Source organism: Cynocephalus volans, chromosome 2 (genome assembly GCF_027409185.1).
Source record: "Cynocephalus volans isolate mCynVol1 chromosome 2, mCynVol1.pri, whole genome shotgun sequence".
Classification (NCBI taxonomy): domain Eukaryota; kingdom Metazoa; phylum Chordata; class Mammalia; order Dermoptera; family Cynocephalidae; genus Cynocephalus; species Cynocephalus volans.
The window spans coordinates 38,710,043-38,730,173 of NC_084461.1; the positions used below are offsets into that span (position 1 = coordinate 38,710,043).

The following is a 20,131-nucleotide window of genomic DNA, read 5'->3' on the forward strand; positions in this document are numbered from 1 at the left end:
AGATATACAAAGAATCATTAGAGACTATTATATTTTTAACAATTTTTTTTACTTTATTTGTTTGTTTATTTATATTTAAAATTAATTTTTATTGAAACATTTATTGTACATATTCATGGGGTACAGAGCTATATTTCAATACAAATATACAATGTGTGATGGTCTGATTAGGGCAATTAGCATTTCATCATTGCAAAACTTAATCATTTCTTTGTGATGTGAACATTTGATCTCTTCTCTTCTAGTTGTTTGAAAACATGCAGTAAATCATTGACTTTAGATTCTTGGGTCAACTATACACCAGTAGAACTCATTTTCTCTATCTCGCTATAATTCTGTAACCATTAAGAAATATTATCTTTTCTCTTTTTCTTTTTTAATGTTTTGTTTTGTTTTTATTGGTTATGAATATTCATGGTGTGCAAAGCAAATTGTCACTACTGGTGCCTAAGATGTGATGGCTAGATCCATACTAACAACTGTATGCCAACAAATATGAAAAGCTGGAGGAAATGGATAAGTTTCTGGACACATACAAACAACCAAGACTGAACCAAGAAGGAAAAGAAAAACCTGAACAGACCAATAACAAGCAATAAGATTGAAGCAGTAATCAGCAATGTTTCAAAAAAAGAAAAGCTCAGGACCAGATATCTTTTCAGCTGAATTATATCAAACCCTTAAAGAGGAACTAATACCATTTATTTTCAAACTATTCCAAAAAACCAAAATAGAAGGCATTGTCCCAAACTCATTCCATAAGGCCAGCATCACTCTGATACCAAAACCAGACAAAGATACAACAAAAAAATAAAATTACAGGCCAATATTCTTGATAAACATAGATGTAAAAATCCTCAAGAAAATATTAGCAATCAGAATACAGCAACATAAAAAGAATTATACACAATGTTCAAGTGGGATTCATCCCAGGGATGCAAGGATGGTTCAACATATGCAAGTCAATATATGTGATATGCCACATCAACAAAACCAAGGATAAAAACCATATGATGATCTCAATAGAAGCAGAAAAAGCATTAGACAATGTTCAACATCACTTCGTGATAAAGACTCTCAGCAAATTAGTCATAGAAGGAAATTATCTCAGCACAGTAAAAGCCATATATGACAAACCAATTGCCAATATCATCCTGAATGGGGAAAAGATGAAATCTTTTCCCTTAAGAACTTAAGACAAGGATGCCCACGCTAACCACTTTTATTGAACATAGTATTGAAAGTACTAGCCAAAGTAATCAGGCAAGAGAAAGAAATAAAGAGCATCCAGATTAGAAAGGACAAACTCAGTCTGTCCCTTTTGGCAGACAACATGATCTTGTATGTAGGAAAACCTGAAGTCTCTACCAGAAAACTCTTAGAGCTGATTAATTATTTCAGCAATGTTGCAGAATTACAAAATCAACACTCCAAAATCAGTAGCATTTTTGTACTCTAATAACAAAATAGAAAAGGAAATCAAGAAAGTAAGCCCATTTACAATAGTTGCTAAAAAAAAAAACCTAGGAATCAATTTAACCAAGGAGATGAAAGATCTCTACAATGAGAACTACAAAACACTACTGAAAGAAATTGAAGAGGATACAAAAAGCTGGAAAGACATACCATGCTCCTGGACTGGAAGAATTAACATCGCTAAATTTCCATACTACCCAAAGCAATTTACAGATTCAATGCAATCCCCATCAAAATACCAATAATATTCTTCACAGAAATAGAGAAAACAGTACTAACATCTATATGGTATTAAAAAAAGACCCCAAATAGTCAAAGCAATCCTGAGCAAAAAAATAAATAAATAAAGCGAGAGGCATGACACTACCTGACTTCAAATTATATTAAAAGGCTACCGTAAGCAAAACAGCATGGTACTGGCATAAAAACAGACACTCGGACCAATGGAACAGAAAAGAAAACCTGGGAATCAACCCACATACTTACATCTAATTGATCTTTGATAAAGGCAACAAGATCCTACACTGGGGAAACCACTGTCTCTTCAGTAAATGGTGCTGGGAAAATTGGACATCCATATGGAGAAGAACAAAACTGGACCTGTACCTCTTACCATATACCAAAATCAACTCAAAATGGATTAAAGATTTAATAAGACCCCAAACCATAAAATTACGGGAAAAAATAAAAACATAGGGGAAACACTTCAGGAAGTAAGACTGGGCAAAGACTTTATGAATAAGACCCCAACAGTACAAGCAGCAAAAGAAAAAATAAACAAGTGGGATTATATAAAATTAAAAAGGTCCCACACAGTAAAGGAAACAATCAACAGAGTGGAAAGACAACCTATGGAATCGGAAAAAGTATTTGCAAACTATACATTCAACAAGGGATTAATATCCATAATATATAAGGAATTCAAACAACTACACAGTAAAAAAAACAAACAAACAAATAATCCAATTAAAAAATGGGCAAAGGAGATGAATAGACATTTTTCAAAGGAAGACATACAAATGGCCAAGAGCTACATGAAAAAATGTTCAAAATCACTAATCATCAGGGAAATGCAAATCAAAACCACATTGAGATATCATCTCACCCCAGTTAGACTGGCTATTACTACAAAGACTGAGAATAACAAATGCTGGTGAGGATGCCAGGAAAGGGGATCTCTTCTACACTTTTGGTGGAACTATAAATTAGTACAGCCATTATGGAAAATGGTATGAAGTTTTCTCAAACAACTACATATAGAACTACCCTGTGATCCAGCAATATCACAACTGGGTATATATCCAAAGGAATGGAAATCATCGTGTCAAAGGGATACCTACACTCCCGTGTTTATCTCAGCTCTATTTACAAATATGTACTATGGAACCAACCTAAATGTCCATAAACAGATGACTGGATAAGGAAAAAGTGGTATATATACACAAAGGAATACAACTCAGCCATAAAAAAGAATGAAATTCTGCCATTTGCAGCAACATGGGTGAGCCTGGAGAAAATCATGTTAAGTGAAATAAGCCAAGCACAGAAAGAGAAATACTCCATCTCCTCACTCATAAGTGGAGCAAAGAAGGAAGGAAGGAAGGAAGAGAATAAAGGAGGGAGGGATGGAGGGGAAGGAGAGGGAGGTTAGGGAGAAGTAGGGTAATAACACAAAGAATAATTATACTTTGTAATGATGAACATGCTAACAGTACTGATTTGATCATCACATATTGTACACAAATACTAATAGTCAACTCTGCACCCCATAAATATGTATAATCAATTATGGTTCACTTAAAAAAGAAAAAAGAGACAAATTGAACTTTATCAAAGCCAAAAACTTTTGTGCATCAAAGGATATATCAGCAGAGTAAAAAGACAACCCAAAGAATGGGAGAGAATATTTATAAATCGTATATCTGATAAGGGATTAATATCCAGAATATATAAAATACTCCTACAAGTACAACTCAACAACAGGAAAACATTTTGTTCACAAATAGCCAAAGGAGTTGAACAGACATTTCTCCAAAAAAGATATACCAATGACCAATAAGCATATGAAAAGGTGTTCAACATCACTAATCATTAGGGAAGTGCAAATCAAAACCACAATGAGATATCACTTCACACTTATTAGGTTGACTATTGTTTAAGAAAAAAAACCAGAAAATTAGCTTAGTGATGAGGTGGATAAATTGGAACTCTTGTGCATTGCTGGAGAGAATGTAAAATGATACTACGGATACAGTGGAAAACTGATGATTTCTCAAAACATTAAATATTGAATCATCATATGATCCAGCAATTCCACTCCTGGATATATACACAAAAAATCAAAAGCAGGGCTCAACCGGGTATTTGTATACCAATGTTCATAACAGCATTATTAACAATAGCCAAAAGATGGAAACAACCTAAATGTCCATCAAAGATGTATGAATAAACAAAATGTGGTATATATACACATACAATCGAAATGTTATTTAACCTTTAAAAAAATGAAATTCTGATACATGCTATAACATGAATGAACCTTGAACACATTATGCTAAGTCCAATTAACAAAAACAGCAAAATAACTAAATAGCTACATATTCCCATATTCTAAAGAAAGATGCTAAAAAACTTACTAGAAGTTGGAATAAGTCTAGGCTCTCCATTATATTTGCCACAACCACCTAGAAGACTAGAATCCCAGAACTTAAGTAGAGAATTTTTCAACTCTTCCCATTACTTGTCCCCAACCCCCAAGAGATAAACCCAGAGGAAAGACATGGAAGAGCAATTAAAGAGCCGACTAAGACTCCTTCCTCACTTCCATTGAGTCCTTCCAGACACAGATCTAGCCAATGATGAGGGTCATGAAAACTTTCAGTCAAATAGGAAATTAGAATTTTAAGTTGACCTGAATGTTTATTAATCGAAATTAACTACAGGGTTTTTAAAATTTGTCAAAAATAGTCAATAAAGTACTGTTTTCAGTGACCCAAACCAGAAACCTAAAAGGCTTCTTTCCCCTTTCTCTTTTGCCTCTCCTATCCAACCAGTCACTAAATCCCCTGGTAATTCTGCTCTCTAAATAGTTCTTCTCATTGCACCTTTTTTTCTGTACTCTACTTATCTAATTTATGTTCCTGTTATCTCTAATTTGATCTATCCTTACTAATTTTCATGCCTCTAGGATCAAAACCCTGCCATTCAGTATACACATTGCCAGATAATCTGTTTAGGATGTAACTCCAATCATTTCACTTCTTCACTGTTCAAAATTCTCTGATGTCTCCCTGTAACCTATAAAACAGAATCCAAAGTCATATAGAATATGTCCACCTGGGTTATATGGCCCCAACCAATAAAGCACCTTCTCACACTTTAAACTCCAGCAATACTGTACTTGAATTATAGCTTTCTTAAACATGCTATACTCACTCAAGCGCATGGTCTTCTGTGCTATATTCTGTGTCTAGAATGCCCTCTCTTAACATGGATAAGCTTTTCTTTCACAGGTTCCCACAGACACACTGCCATTATAGAGCAGTTATCATAGCATATTGTAACTTCTTAAACATCTGTCTCACCACCAGGCTATAAGTTCTTCGAATAGCAATAACTCTATTTCTTTCCACATTCCCAGTGTCTAGCAAAGTGCCTGATGTGTAGTAGGTGCTGGATGCATGTTTGTTGAATGTGCACATGAATGGAAGCTAGACTGTTAAACACATTTCCATATTAATTGAAAAGTGCTATCTATATATTAGGATGTTCTTTGATTATTTTTACACAGGTGAAAATGAACAATTAAAAAGAAATGCTGATCTTATAAAAGAGAAGTTAAAATCTAATGAACAAGTGAGTTTACATATCATTATATTCAATTGAGTCTCTGTAGAGCATTTGTCTTTTCAAATTAGAAAAAATAGGGGGGGTGTTTTTAAACACATCCAAAAATTAGTGTATGTGTATATGGAGATGTATGTGTGTGTATATATGTGTGCATATATATGCCAAAATCTTTAACAAGTGAAAATATGTTTTAAAAATAATATAAGTTTTGAGAACCCTAGTCTTTTTATGAAATATAGTATACTAATGTATCACTTGCATTACTTTTTCTTTCTACCAAAAAGAGATGTGGTTATTTTGCTGCATATTTTTCAATTATGTTAGTAGAGTTTTTACTCTAGAGTAAACTACATTGATTAGCACTTTTGAACTCTTTTCATTATGAAGTAAATGAGTCAGAACTCTTTATGATTTGAGTAATCATTGCAGCATCCATAGGAAAGGGGCATTTTATATGGATCACAAATTAATTCTCTACCGAGGACCACCATACCTTCTTCTACTATTCCTTATCTCCTATAGGAACAATATGGTAATAGCAATTGTAAAACATATAACACAGTGCCTATAAAACATAAGAGATGCTTAATAACTGTCAGTACTCATTTCTCTACCCTTTGGGAGTTTTACTATGCTTTTTCTCATCTCCCAAGAGCCAATATGTCAAATTCTGGCAGATCTATCTCTAAAACTTGAGTTGAATCTGTGGCGGGCATCAACTTGAAACATTTTCTCTAAATTCAGTCTGGTTCCTCAATTGAGGAGCCTCTGAAGAAACACAAGCTAGTTCTAAAAACCTGCCCAGGACATCTGAGTAACACTCAGCAGTAATAAATAGCATTCTGGCTCTTGGAAAATTTAGCTTCTCATCACCAATTTTGAGGTAGTTCAAGTATCTCTGGGATGTATCCCATCCTTTCCCCCCTTTCATTATCTTCTTTCCTTTATTCTGTCCTGACACCTTCCATATCCTGACTCTAGAGCTCAGCAATAGATCCCGAAGTCAGGCTGTAATTGAGGTAAGGACAATTTTACCTCCTTTCCTTTCTAAAAGTTCAAGCCCTAGAATACTGCTTTGTATAGAACATTATAGAAATTTAATTTTCAGAGGGATGGAAGTTAAAGAGAAAATGCCACAGACCAAGATTCTGAATTTCTTAATCAGCTGCTGTCTAAAACAAGCTAAAAATGACCTCAATCCAATGAGGATTCCCTAGTACAAAACCTCCAGACACATCGCAAACTCATGGAGAACCACTACCTAGGAATAAACTCAGGAGGTACTTAATGGCAACAAACTCAGGAAGTACTTAATGGCAACATTTGTGGGACTGGGAGGATTTTTGTAACTTGTGTTTACAGAATCTTTAAGTTTTATAAAACCAGAATACAATCCTTGGAATTTAAAGCTCCCAGAACACAAATGAGAAAAAAGCAACCAAATATAATTTTTTGGGGCTAGGTTTATTTATTTTTTTGTAATTTATTTTTCCTTAGAAAAAGGTAGGGAATAAATTCCTTAGTTCTGCCATAGGTTAAAATGGGGGGAAAGAACTTAGTGAGATACAGCCCAGCTCAGCCCAAACACTAGGATAGTCTTCATGCCTGGAGGCTGGAATGAAAATTCTGGGTCTTACTGAATAAATAGAAACATTCCACTTTAGTGGTGGCATCTTCAGGTAGCAAAGTGGGTGGGGAATGTAAAGGTACGTAAATTTATCTCTTGTGGTTTCTCAGAGCTGCAACAGCTTAGTGCACCCATTTGAGTCAGGAGTAGTTTATAAAAGCCACTCTGTAATTACCCATCTAGAAACCTGCATACATTCGTACTGAAAATGGTAATTTGTAAGATTCACCCCTGTATTCACATGCTCAGCTTTAATCAGAGCCAAGAGGCTGGGTAGGTTTGACCATTTCTGCAAGTTGCCTGGCAGAGTAAGTAGCACAAATAGGAATCCAGAGTATGTCCCTTGAACTGAGGTAATCCAGAAGGATGTGTTTCTATTTTTTATTATGTACATTTAAGCCAGTGTATCTTGACCATTTTTTTTTCTAACCTCCTCAATGCCATTGTATATCTATTGAAAGTTTGAACCCTCTCTGAGAAAAATGTTCAAAGTCGCACGCGCACACACACACGTGTAATTTTTGCATAAAATTTCAGGAAGTTGATGGACCCTCAAAAGTCTGTTCACTTGGTCTAGGCTAAGAGCTTTGACCTAAATAATTATTGGCACTCCCATTCATTCAACAAATATACATCAAGATATATATGCAAAGAGTTGGGAAGACAATGGTGAGTCCTCGCTTTTATGGTGTTTAGAGGCTTTTCTTGACCTCTTGCCCTTATTATTGCCTTTTTTCCTACTATCCAACTTAACTTTTTTTCTTTTCACTTTCCTTTTCTCTTACCTACATCTTAAGCCTGCAAGTAGTTTTTGTTTGTTTTTTGTTTGTTTGATGTAGGATCATACCCCTGGCAAAATTATAAAGTTTATCTTTGCAGGACTTTCTCTTCTATCAACATTCTCAATGCTCTTCTCCCTGTTCTTAGCATAATAAATTACCCTTATGCTTCAACAGCCTAAGAAGCTAAACTCAGTCAGCTGTCAAGGACCTCACAAATCCCAAATCCATCTTTCTCTAGACAGCTCCTCACAAAGCTAACGCTCACCATGGGTAGTGCTTAACCTCCTTCTGGGATTAGTAGTATTTATGTAATTTTCAGAAACAGAAGTTCAGCCCACATTCCAAGAAACTCATCCTGCATTAGAATAAGCTTGCTAGCTATTGGACAGTGCCTTTTGTTGGCTCTAAACTATAGCTTCGGTTTATATTGAACATATTTTAATGCTGTAATGGCATTTATTCATACAATTAAACTAAATATTTTGAGCAAATGTGATATGCTAAACACCGGTGATGAGTATTTAGGAAGCAAAGATAAAAAGACATTGTTTCTATATGAGTTTTATCTCCTTGGATCAGAAATTGGTCTTTCTCATGGAACTCATGGAAGCAGGGAGGAGAGTGGTGATTAGCAGGGGCTTTGGGAGGCAGGGCAGGGAGCCAGTGATTTGAGAGATACTGGTCAAAGGGTACAAAATTTCAGTGAGGCAGAAGGAATAAGTTCAGGAGATGTACAACATGGTTATTGTAGTTAATAAAAACATATCATATACTTAAAAACTGCTAAAGAGTCTAGATTTTAAATGTTCTCACCACGAAAAAAAATAAGTATACAAAGTAATAGGTATGCTAATTAGCTTGATTTAGTCATTTCACAATGTATACATATATCAAAACATTATGTTATACACCATAAATATATATTATTTTTGTCAAGTAAAAAATTAAAACTAAAAATATAAATAAGCACTTCACTACATACATACAAAATTAATCAAAACTAATTAATCAAAAGTTGTATGCACATATTTAAATCTAAAAAATGAATATATATTTTAATCTCCAGGAGTATAAGAATAAGATTGCCAAACTTGTAACTGAAATGAAAATCAAAGAGGAAGGACATAAGATAGAAATAAGCAAACTTTATCAGGACATGAAGAAAAAAGGTAAGTTTTTTATTTTTAATTTACTGAATTCTAAGACATTATAAAACAATTTAAAGGTGTATTTAAATTTTTTTCAATAATAGCCAGTATTCTTGAACACTGCCTTGATGCATTTTACTTTAGACTTTTTTTTTTTTTTCTTTTGGCAGCTAGACAGTAAGGGAATCTGAATCCTTGACCTTGGTGTTACAACACCACTTTACTTTAGATTTTGCACCTTTCTATATATTTATGTGATGTGAATACACATACCTAAATTTGATTCGTGGGGCTAGCACTTAATATTATCTAATGTGAAACAGTTAGTGTCCTTTTAAAATTAATATAAAATATATAATTAATAATTTTTGTATTTATATGCTGAGCATATTGAATAAAATTTCACTAAGGAAATTTTCTTCCTTAAGTAAAGCAGCTCTCATGAGCTATGTTGAAGGTCAATTGGTTTCATACAGTTATTAAAAACCATCCTTAATGAGACCATCTTTATGCACATCACATGCAAAAATTAACTTGAAATGCATGTTAAGTTTAAATGTAAAACCTATACTTATAAAACCACTAAAAGGAAGTATAAGAGATTATCTTTGCGACCTTGAGTTAGGCACAACTTCTTGGAAAGAAACAAAAAGTACAAACAATAAAGGAAAAAATTTTAATTGAACTTCATCAAAATTATTAATTTCTGTCCTTCAACACTGTTAAGACAATAAACTATAAAGAATTCTAACAATTCAATAAGTAGTCAAATAACTCAACAAGGAAGTGGGCAAGACACTTGAACAGATACTACCCCAGAGATATACAGATGGAAAATAAGCACATGAAAAAATGTTCAGCATAATTAGTCAGTAAGGAGATGCAAACTAAAACTACAATGAAGTACCACCTTGCCCCTTTTAGAATAGCTAAAATTTTAAAAACTATCAATGCCAGGTGTTGATAAGAATGTGGAGTAACTGGAACTCTCATACATTATTGGTGGGACTATAAAAATAGTTTGACAATTTCTTTTAAAGTTAAAGATGCAGTGAGTTAATTTTGATCCTCTAAGGAGCAGATTCCAAGACAGGATTGGACATTCAAGAGATTTATTGAGGAAAACATTTATGAGGGTAGACAAATAGGGAACTGAGAGAAATTCAGTGAGCTGTGAGTCTATGATGCAGGTTTAACCTATGTGAAGAAGAAAAGAAAGGAAAGAATATTGGGTAGGAAAAGTCTTAGACTGTGACGCATTCCTAGGGAATTTTTAGCAACGTTGAGCCAAAGTGGCCCATCAAAGGAATCCCGCAACTCTCAGGAATAAGTTTGTTTTAGTATCCTTACCAAGCTCTGTCATTGGCTAGGCAGCTCTCGGCAAGCATGGCCTTCATGATCATAAACACGGTCATGAAAACAGTGAGTCAATTATGCTCTCTGAAGTTGGAGATCAGAAAGTACATTTTCATGGCCACCATAGTCCATCCTCTGTACTACACAGGTTTATTTCTCCACATGGGTTCAGGTAGCAACTCTTCCATGGTTCCTGTGGGACTCTTTCTGAGGGGACACCAGGGAAAGGAGTTGTTTAAGTGTACATCCTTCTCAGGGGCCTGACCATATCTTCAGCCAATGGGTTCCAGATCCAAAAATTGGTTCAGGTCTGGGAACTGGGCAAGGAATGATGATTTTTTAATTGGGACACCTGCTTTTTCTCCATTCTTGGTTTTTTTTTGTTTTTTTGTTTTTTTGGAGTAGATGTTAAGCAGAATTGGCTGCCCATTTATTAACTATCTCTACTACTCTCTGCAGATCAAGTCCCTTTGGCAGTTCTCTGACCTTCCTAGTCATTGTGGTAATTGTGGCCTCCTAGCTTTTGGCAGTTAAGCACTATCATCTGGCTTTTATTACTTTGTGGTGGTGGGAGGGCTTCATCTGCATGAATATTAATGAGCCTAGCTCTGTGACCATCTCTTCTACTATCAACCCTGGCTTGCAGAGGAGAGTGATCATTGAACTTTTTGGTGATTTTGGTTTGCCTCTTAGCAGCACATTTCTGATGGTCCTGATTAACAGTGTGTCTTCTAGTAGGTTTTCACACAATGTATCCATTTGAGCATGCCAACATTTTGCAGTCTCCTTATTTCTTTCTCTACTATCCGCCAGGGCAGCTTGGGCATTTCCACTTTACTCAGCTTAGGTCTTGGCTTTCTCTAGAGCTTGAAGGCCACTCCACAAGAGCGTTTGTCCCATTTCCTGGGGTCCTTGCTGGGGTGTTATGTCCCTTGTCCCTAAAGAGTAGCTTCAAGTCAATGAATTCTTGCTTACCCAGTCTTACTTTCTGTCTCCTTTGATCCAGCACCGTCAAAGTCTATTCCCAGGGGTACTCATATAGGTTTTATTGATACAACCGAAATAATTCTTGCAGATCCTTTGAGGTATAATCACTTTCCTCCCTTATCAGCCCCAGCTCCAGCCCCAGCATTCCTCCAGCCAGGTTAGGCTGGGCTTCACCCATAGTTATTGGCCTAGCAGCCAAAAGAGGAGGTAGGAGCAGCTTCTGAGAGGAACCTCTGCAGCATCTGTAAGCACAAGGGAAGTGATACTCTTATAAGGAAAGTTCATACCTTACCAAACTCCAAGTATTTAAAGAGATTTTCAGAGCCACCATCCTCAGAGACACATCTAGACGTTCCTATACTATTTTTTAGGATCTCAGGTTTTCCCAGCCAGGGTCCCAATTTTATCATGGTAGACCTGTTTGGGCTAAGCAGTTAAACATTTCTGGAGTTCTTCAACTCTATTAAATTTTCTGTTGGTCAGCTGTGGCCATTCTTCAGAGGAAAGAGCATGTATGTAAGCTACCAAAGAGTTCCTCTGGCTCTCCCACTTATTCTTTAAATATTTATGTTCTTGTTATCAGCCCTCACTTTCTCAAGTGATGTCAATTTAATTTAGCAGTAACTAGCCAACTCTATTGTCTTTATGGGCATTGTTTCCATCCATCTTTAAAAAGCCTGAATTGTCACTCCTACAAGGCATTCCCCACCACCAAAACATTTCCGCAGATTACTTCTGGTGAAATCTGTAGCAATCAGAACCCCATTGTATACTAGGAACTGCCAGTACTTCGCATACCACTAAAGAAAGTTCTTCATTGCCCACACAGTGGTAATTGGGCCAATATCAGAAACCCATTTTATCTGTATTCTTATGCTAGTTCAGGTTTTCCAAGAAGGAAACACCAAGATGGGATCAGACATCCAAGAGACTTATTGGAGAAAATGCTTATGAGAGGTAATAGGAAGGGAGCTAGAGAAAGCTGGGTGAACTGTCAGTCCACAAGTCAGGTCTATCCCTATGAAAAAAAGAAAAGCAAAGAAGGTTGGATTTTTTTTTTTAAAGTCTTAGGCAGTTCTAAGTGCAGTTCTAAGAAAGTTTAAGCAAAGACAGTGGGGAGTCCTTGATTCAAATTCAACTGTGAAAGATTCCCACATCCCCCAGGAATTGGCGCACCTTAGTGTCCCTTTCACACTCTGTCATTGACTGGTTGCAAATCATGGAAACATGGCCTCAGCTCAAAGGTAATAATGGATTTCAGAGTGCAAGAGCTGGGGCAGTGATCAGCGAGACTCCCTGATATCTGAGAGGCTCATTTTCATGGCCACCACATAACACATACCCTATGACCCAGCAATCCCACTCCTGGATATTTACCCAAGAGAAATCAAAGCATATGTCCACACAAAGACCTGCTTGTGAGTATTTATAGCAACTTTATTCATTAATGGCCCCAAACTGGAGTCAAGCAAATCCATGCACTGGTAAATAGATAAACAAATCATGGTACAGCCATACAATGGATATTACTCAGTAATAGAAGGGAACAAACTACTGATAAGTTCAGCAATATGATCACTTCAAAAGCATTATGGTAAATGAAAGAAGCCAGGCCCAAAAGGTATACCATACGATTCTGTTTATATGACCTTCTGGAAAAAGGGAAAATTATACTAACAAAAGTAAGATCAATGTTTACAGTGTACCAGTAAAGGGATGGATTGCAAAGGGGCACAAGAACTCTTTATTAGATGATGAGAAATTCTATTTTTTTATTCTGGTGGTAGTTAGGTTATTGCATATGTTTGCCAAAACTCATCAAATTGTATATCTCAAAAGAGATTTTGCTGTATATACATTATGCTTCAGTAAACCTGATTTTAAAAATAAAAACAACCTAAGAAAGATCAATTATATATTTTTAAAAAGAAAATAAATGTAGATCCAATTATGATCCAGATAATAGCATTATCAGATATGGAATTTACAATAACTCTGATTAATATATTCGGGGAATTAAAGTTCTCAACTGGGAATTTTGATGGAGAATTGAAAACCATAATAAAAAAAAATATGTGAAAATCTGAGTACTAAAAACACAATAACTAAAACTAAAATTTTAGTGTATGAGTTTAATAGCCAATTAGATACAACTGAAGATAGAATTAGTAAGCTGGAGGGTAGATCAGAAATGTCTAACATGAGGCAGGAAAAGTCAAGAAGATAACATATACCATAAAGAGCATATGAGACACAGAAATTGGTTACTGAAGTCTACAGAAGGCTGTTGTCTCTGCATCTAGTATTGAGCCTAAAGTTGCTGCAATTAGAAAGGCCTTAGAGATAAAAACTGGATGTGAAGTTGGAAAGAGTGAGGAAACTGCATCTTTCTTATGACTTCCAACCTTGATTACATGGCAACTTACAGGAAAAGATGGTGCCTTTGCCATGGAGCTTCAAGGACATCTGTCCTGATACTCAAAGCAGCTAAAAGAAGAAGTCTGGTAGGAGCTTATGAAGCTGTGGAACCAAATGCTTCTCCATGTTAGTAAAGTGAGCCAGTGATCAGTGACAACTCGTGTGCAATATACTATAAAGCATATGTACTTCACAGGGCCTGGTTTTCCAAAGCCTTGTAGTTTCAAATATTGACCTTGCAGAGGACTGGAAATTTCGCTCAGGGTATAAGTCTCTGTTGCAAGATAAGGATTGCAGCACAGTAGGTTGCTGGCTCAAAGACAGACTAGTTACTGATTGTTATGTAAAGATACTGAGAAATTGCTGTTAAGAAGGAATGTTTGCTAAGATCAAACTGTTGTTGATAGGACCACTTAATTGCCTTACTGGAATGTCATCGGGCTTGTTTCACTGAAAGTTACCAGCCTGTACTGTTAAACTATAACCCACCTTTGTTCTCTTCCTGTAACTTCCTGGTCTGGAAAATAAATACAGGAAGGGAACCCCAATTCGGCATTAATTTCCCAAAGAAGGAATGCCTCTCTCTTGAGGGTTCCAGGAGATTAACAACTTTGGGGCCTCTCACTGCTCAGAAGAGATGGGCTTTGAGTAATCCTTTGCATCTCTGTCACCCAGGGGAAGTGGGGTGACAAATCTGTGGGGGGGTGAAGCAACGCAAAGCAACAAACTTGCATGAATTGCAACATTTCCCGGTGTTCTACACTGACATTCAGAAAATAATAGCTGCTAATTTGGTGAGCCAGAAGATAAGCAACACCCTGTGTGTGCTGCAACATTGCCTAGCATCCTACACTGACCTTCAGAGCAAATTAGTTTCTGCCTTACTTCCACATTTCAAATCTTGTGCATATTTCTCTTGTGGCCAAATCTAACTTAGAATCACACAGGAAAGGGAATTCTGAAGAACATAGTACTAATTTAGCTGAGTTAACATAATACAAAACTACCAGAGATAGAGGGAGAGTAAATCGAGTTAAGGTGTTATAATATTCTTATAATGTCCATAAAGCGGTATTAGTCTGTTTCTTTTGCTTATATCAAAATACCTAGAACTAGGTAATTTTAAGGAAAGAAAATTTATTGCTTACATTTTTTGAGACTGGGAAGCTCAAGGTACAGGGAACACATCTGGTGATGGTTTTCCCTGGTGATGGCTTCAGGCACACAGGGTATCACATTGCAAGATGGTGGAAGCAGAGAGAGAGAGACTCTCGTGTATTCTCCTTTTAAAGCCCTCAGAACCACACACATGACCACCATTATTAATCCATTCATTAGGGTATGGTCCTTAGAATCTAATTACCTCTTCAAGGCCCCACCTTTCAATAATCATAAAAGGATTTCCCAAAGTCTAAACAGTCAAGGTAATGATCAAGTTTCTGATACATAAAACTTGGGGGATTCAATGCTTATTAAGTGGTAAAAGTACTAATTTCATTCTATTCTAATAAATCAAGTATGCATGTTGTAATCACTAGGGTAACCACTAAAGAAGGAATAAAAGAATATATAGCAAGCTAATGACTATTGAGCTAACAGAGGAGAAAAAGAGTAATAGAAATAGTTACTCAGCCCAAATGAAGGCAAGATAAGATAGAGAAATGAACATAGTATATAATAAACTGGTATATTTAAACCCAAATATATTAGTAAATGCATTAAATAAAACTTGATTAAATGTTCTAATTAAAAGACAAAGATTGTCAGATTGGATAAAAATTAAATTCTGCTAATATTCTGCTTTTAAGAGAAACATCTAAAATATAAAGATAGAAAGATTTAAAGTAAGAGATGGAAAAGGATATACTGTGCGAATGGTAGCCAACACAAAGCTGGCATAGCTATATTAATATTTGACAAAGTATTCTTTAAGGTGAAAAGCAATACTAGAAATAAGAATGGATATTTCATGATTAAATGTTCAATCCACCAGGAAGATATAAAATCAATTCTAAATTTATATGTACTAAATAACGTGGTTTTAAATATATGAAGCAAAAAATGGTAAAACCAGTAGGAGAAAAAGACGAATTCACAATTGTAATAAGAGATTTGAATGCACCTCTTTTGGTGGTTAAAAAAAAAAAAAAACAACTACATGCAAACATGCAAAATCAATAATAATATGGACAATTTAAACAACAAAATTGACAAACAGGTACTAATTGATATATATAGGTAACACTATACCCAATAGACACAGGGAATGCATTATTTTCAAGTGTGTGTGGAACATTTAAGAAAGTTGACCATATCATGAACCAAGAAGCAAATTTCAACACATTTCAAAGATCTGAAATCATACAGAGTAGGTTCTTTGACTGCATTGCAACTAAGGAAAACTTGATAAAATACAGGTGACTAGATCTCTACACAAGAGTACTTCAAAAAGTTCATGGAAAAATGGAATTAAAAGATAATAAGAATCTTTTCGTGAAATTTTTGAAGACCCCTCATACATCTGAAAATTATTTCTGAATATCCTGTGCACCAAGGCAGAAATCCCACACGAAATTAGAAAATACTTTGAACTAAATTATGTAGAAAACATTATATATCAAAAATTGTGGGACACAGCTAAATCTGCGTTTATAGATAAATTTACAGCCTAAATACAAATACTGGAAAAGGCTAAAAATCAATTATCTAAATATCTACATGAGATAGTTAGGAAGCCCTATCTGTGCGGCTTGTAGACTAATTCACTCTTTCTTTTCTCTTTAAAATCAAAGATTTCCTTGAGGTTCCTGTCCTAAATGGCCTAGTGTCATTAACAGGAACAAGGAAGTTGAGAGAAGAGTAATTTGATGAAGCATAAAGACTTGATGTGAACACGAGAGAGGTCTGATCATTTACAACAGTATAGCGGGGGCTTGATGTAGCTCTAGAGTCATCTAGTAGCTTGGGTCCTCTATACCTAGGAACCCAGGTTTTGTGTCCCTCCTTAACCATTGAATGTGCCATTTATTTTCTAGGCCATTGATGTTTAAGAGTACAAATTAGTTTACTCATTCAAAAGCATTTGATGAGCAACCTATGTGTTTCAAACATTATGCAGGGTCTTGTCCAAAATATATAAAAGGTACCCTACACATAAACAATTTCTAAAATATATCTTATTAACAGAACTTACTATCTTGTGAATTGTTTTAAATACTAATAAAATATAACCTTACAATATTTTTGAAATGCTAAATGAATGAATTTTCTATATTTTTGTGTTTTTTCAGTTGAATTAAATGAAGAAAAGCACAAAGAACTAATAGAGAAAAAGGAGATGGAAATTTCAGAATTAAATGCCAAGTTAAGAAATCAAGAAAAGGAAAAACAAAATGAAATAATCAAACTACAGCTAGAGGTGGGTGTTTAAGGGTCTGCTAAACTTGAGGATACATTCCTTGGTCTAAACCATACTTTGAATGTTTTTCATCACAGTGAGATAAATTTCAGGACTAGAAACAATTCTGTTAGAGGACTTTGCACATGCTTATTTTCCATCAGATGCAATGGTCAACCACACAACTGTCAGCTACACTGTCAATTCAGCACTTGACCTGAAGGTGGGACTCTTCAGTTGTCCAAACAGTCCTGGTTTCCAGGAATTGTCATTTCCTCTGAGAGTGGGGACAGATGACTCAGGGATTACCTGCATTTTACAGTTTAGTCAGTCAGACTTCATAAAACTATCCTTCCAGCATGGGGAGAATGTTTCTAATCCTTAACATTACTTTCTCCCCAGCAGATATTGTGAATCCCTGGTAAACCAACTAGAAATTCCTTTTGCTTTACTTGGGATAAAAAGAGACAAATTTCTCTCTAATAAATTTCTGGGAAAACATATATTCTAGGGGCAAACTAACCAAATTCCTTTAAAAAAATTGTAAAAGGGACTATAAACAGGGCATCTCAAAGGCTGAGCCACCAGCTCTTTACTCAAAAGCCTTTTCAGTTGGTTAATCAGATATCAGAATCTCACAGATATTGATATTTTGACAAAATATTTGTCCTTTAAATTTTTTCTAGATTTTACCACTCTCCCTTTCCATCATTCTTCTATTGCTTCTCCCCACCCCGACTCCCACTTTACTTTATGTTGTAAGAGTTCACAGGTCTTTTTCTTTTATTATTTTATCAATGTACAATGTAGTTGATTTTCGTGTCCCTTTACCAATTCCTCTTTCCCACTTCCCTCTCCCCGCTTCCCCCTATCAACATCATATCTGTTCTGTCTTAACAAGTTCAAAGAATTGTTGTGATTGTTGTGTCTTCTTCCCCCACCTCCCCACCCCATTTATTTGTTTGTATATTTATTTACTTATTTATTTTTAGCTCCCACAAATAAGTGAGAACATGTGGTATTTCTCTTTCTGGGCCTGGCTTATTTCACTTAATGTAATGTTCTCTAAGTCCATCCATGTTTCTGAGAATGGTAATATTTCATTCTTTTTTATAGCAGAGTAGTATTCCATTACGTAGATATATCACATTTTCCTTAGCCACTCATCTGATGATGGACATTTGGGCGGGTTCCAACTCTCGGCTATTGTAAATACTGCTGCAATAAACATTGGAGTACAGGTATCCCTTCAGCATGATGATTTCCATTCCTCTGGGTATATTCCCAGCACTAGAATAGCTGGGTCATATGGTAGATCTATCTGTAATTGTTTGAGGAACCTCCATACCATTTTCCATAAAGGCTGCACCAGTTTTTGCAGTCCCACCAACAGTGGATGAGAGTTCCTATTTCTCCGTAACCTCACCAGCATTTATCATTCTCAATCTAATTCACAGGTCTTAGTAAAGTAACTTACTATTCATTTTCCTAAAATTTTGGTATGCCTGGAGTGCTTGGTGAGGTACCATGCATAATCACTGGACAGAAAGATGACAAATGTCACCTTTCGAGGCTCTTTGCTGCTGCTGCTGCCACCGCCTAGTAGACAAATGTAATCACAAGTCTCAGAGAGGGCTGGGTGGCCAAGTAATATACAGTAGGCCATATTTCAAGATCTACCACCAACTTCTAATCCACTGGTTGGGAATTTCCATTTTGTTTGTCATCTGGGCCCTGTCATTGGTTTAGCCCAAGTCTGTTATTTGAATAGTATGCAGAATTCTTTGTTATTTGTCATCTTTGTAACTATCCATTTTTCTCCCCACCAGAATACAATCTCACAGAGAATTTATTCTTAGTTCTCAGAGAGGCTACATTAAACTAAATCTGAAGGGAAGAATTATAATGGAATATTGTGCAAAAAAAAATTGGCCTGTGAGAACAGCCTGAGAATATTTTTAACCTGATTCAGTTTAACTTAAACCAACAAGAGTTCAGACTAAATCAGCAAAATCATACCCAAATTCTATTATTCAGCCTCAAAGTTTCTAAAGAGGGGTGACTGTTGCTTACACTACATTTTCTTTACAAAAGTACACTTATGGTAATACGAAAATATTTTTATCTATCTTTAAGTTAAACTAGATTCTCAACATTTGACTTCACAATAAGATCACCTGATGTTTTAAGAAAGTGATGATGCTAGTTGCACCCCAGAATTTCTAAGATAGTGCCCGGGAATTTGGTACTTTTAAAAAGCTCCCTGGGTGATTTTACCATGCAATTAGGGTCAATCTTATTTGAGTGTTCTTTGCTCTTTCTTAAAAATTGTTTGTTACATATTTTTCTATTGTCTACTATACAGAGAATACACTTAAGTTACAGATAATGTCAAAGGATATCACAGATTTTACTTAGATACTTAGATTTATAGAAATTGTTTCTAATTGTTTAGCTAGAATGTTCTCAATAACTTTCTTTTTAAACTTGGTTCAGTTTGATGCCAAACTAGCAAGAGTTCAAACTAAGTCAAAGCCATATGCGGATTCATCTGTTTTGACGCAAAGTATCTACAGAAGGGTATGTGAGTTTTTCCCCCACGATTGTTGTGTAAGAAAATAAGTTTTCTTAGTGTGTTTTTATAAAACTTATCTAATATTTATTAACAATATATCTAATGGGGTTTTTTTTATCCTAATGCCAATTTTACCCCCTTAAGTCCCACAAAACTGAAATTATAAACCTTTCAAAATAAGGTATCCTTTTTAATACTTGGGTAAAGCAGAAGTATATTTTGTTGTTGTTGTTTTGTTGTTCCTTGTACTTAATCTTATTATTTCTGAATTGCACTAACAAATTTTTTTCTGCTTCATTTAGAAGCTTCAACATGTTCAAGAAGAAAAAAACAAGGAGATTGCAATTCTTCGTAATACCATTTGTGATTTGGAGCAACGCCTTTCTGTTGGCAAAGATTCTCACCTTAAGCGTAGATGGTTTTGAGTATAGCAATAAATTCATTAGTTGCTCTTTAATTTCTTTAAAAGCAATTGAAAAATTTGCTTCTCTTTTCAATATAAGCATACTGCCTAAA

The 20,131-nt window shown here is 35.4% G+C and overlaps 1 protein-coding gene across 1 annotated transcript in view; it reads left to right on the top strand.

Moving 5' to 3' along the window:
• The window catches only part of CCDC152 (coiled-coil domain containing 152), a 42,749-nt gene extending 22,709 nt beyond the window's left edge, over positions 1 to 20,040 (top strand). The window contains exons 4-8 of the mRNA XM_063083665.1: positions 5,267 to 5,331; positions 8,801 to 8,903; positions 16,934 to 17,061; positions 19,537 to 19,620; positions 19,918 to 20,040. Of these exons, the coding sequence (XP_062939735.1) occupies positions 5,267 to 5,331; positions 8,801 to 8,903; positions 16,934 to 17,061; positions 19,537 to 19,620; positions 19,918 to 20,040 (503 nt within the window). The remainder of the gene's footprint in view (positions 1 to 5,266; positions 5,332 to 8,800; positions 8,904 to 16,933; positions 17,062 to 19,536; positions 19,621 to 19,917) is intronic.
• Positions 20,041 to 20,131: the final 91 nt, after the last annotated feature.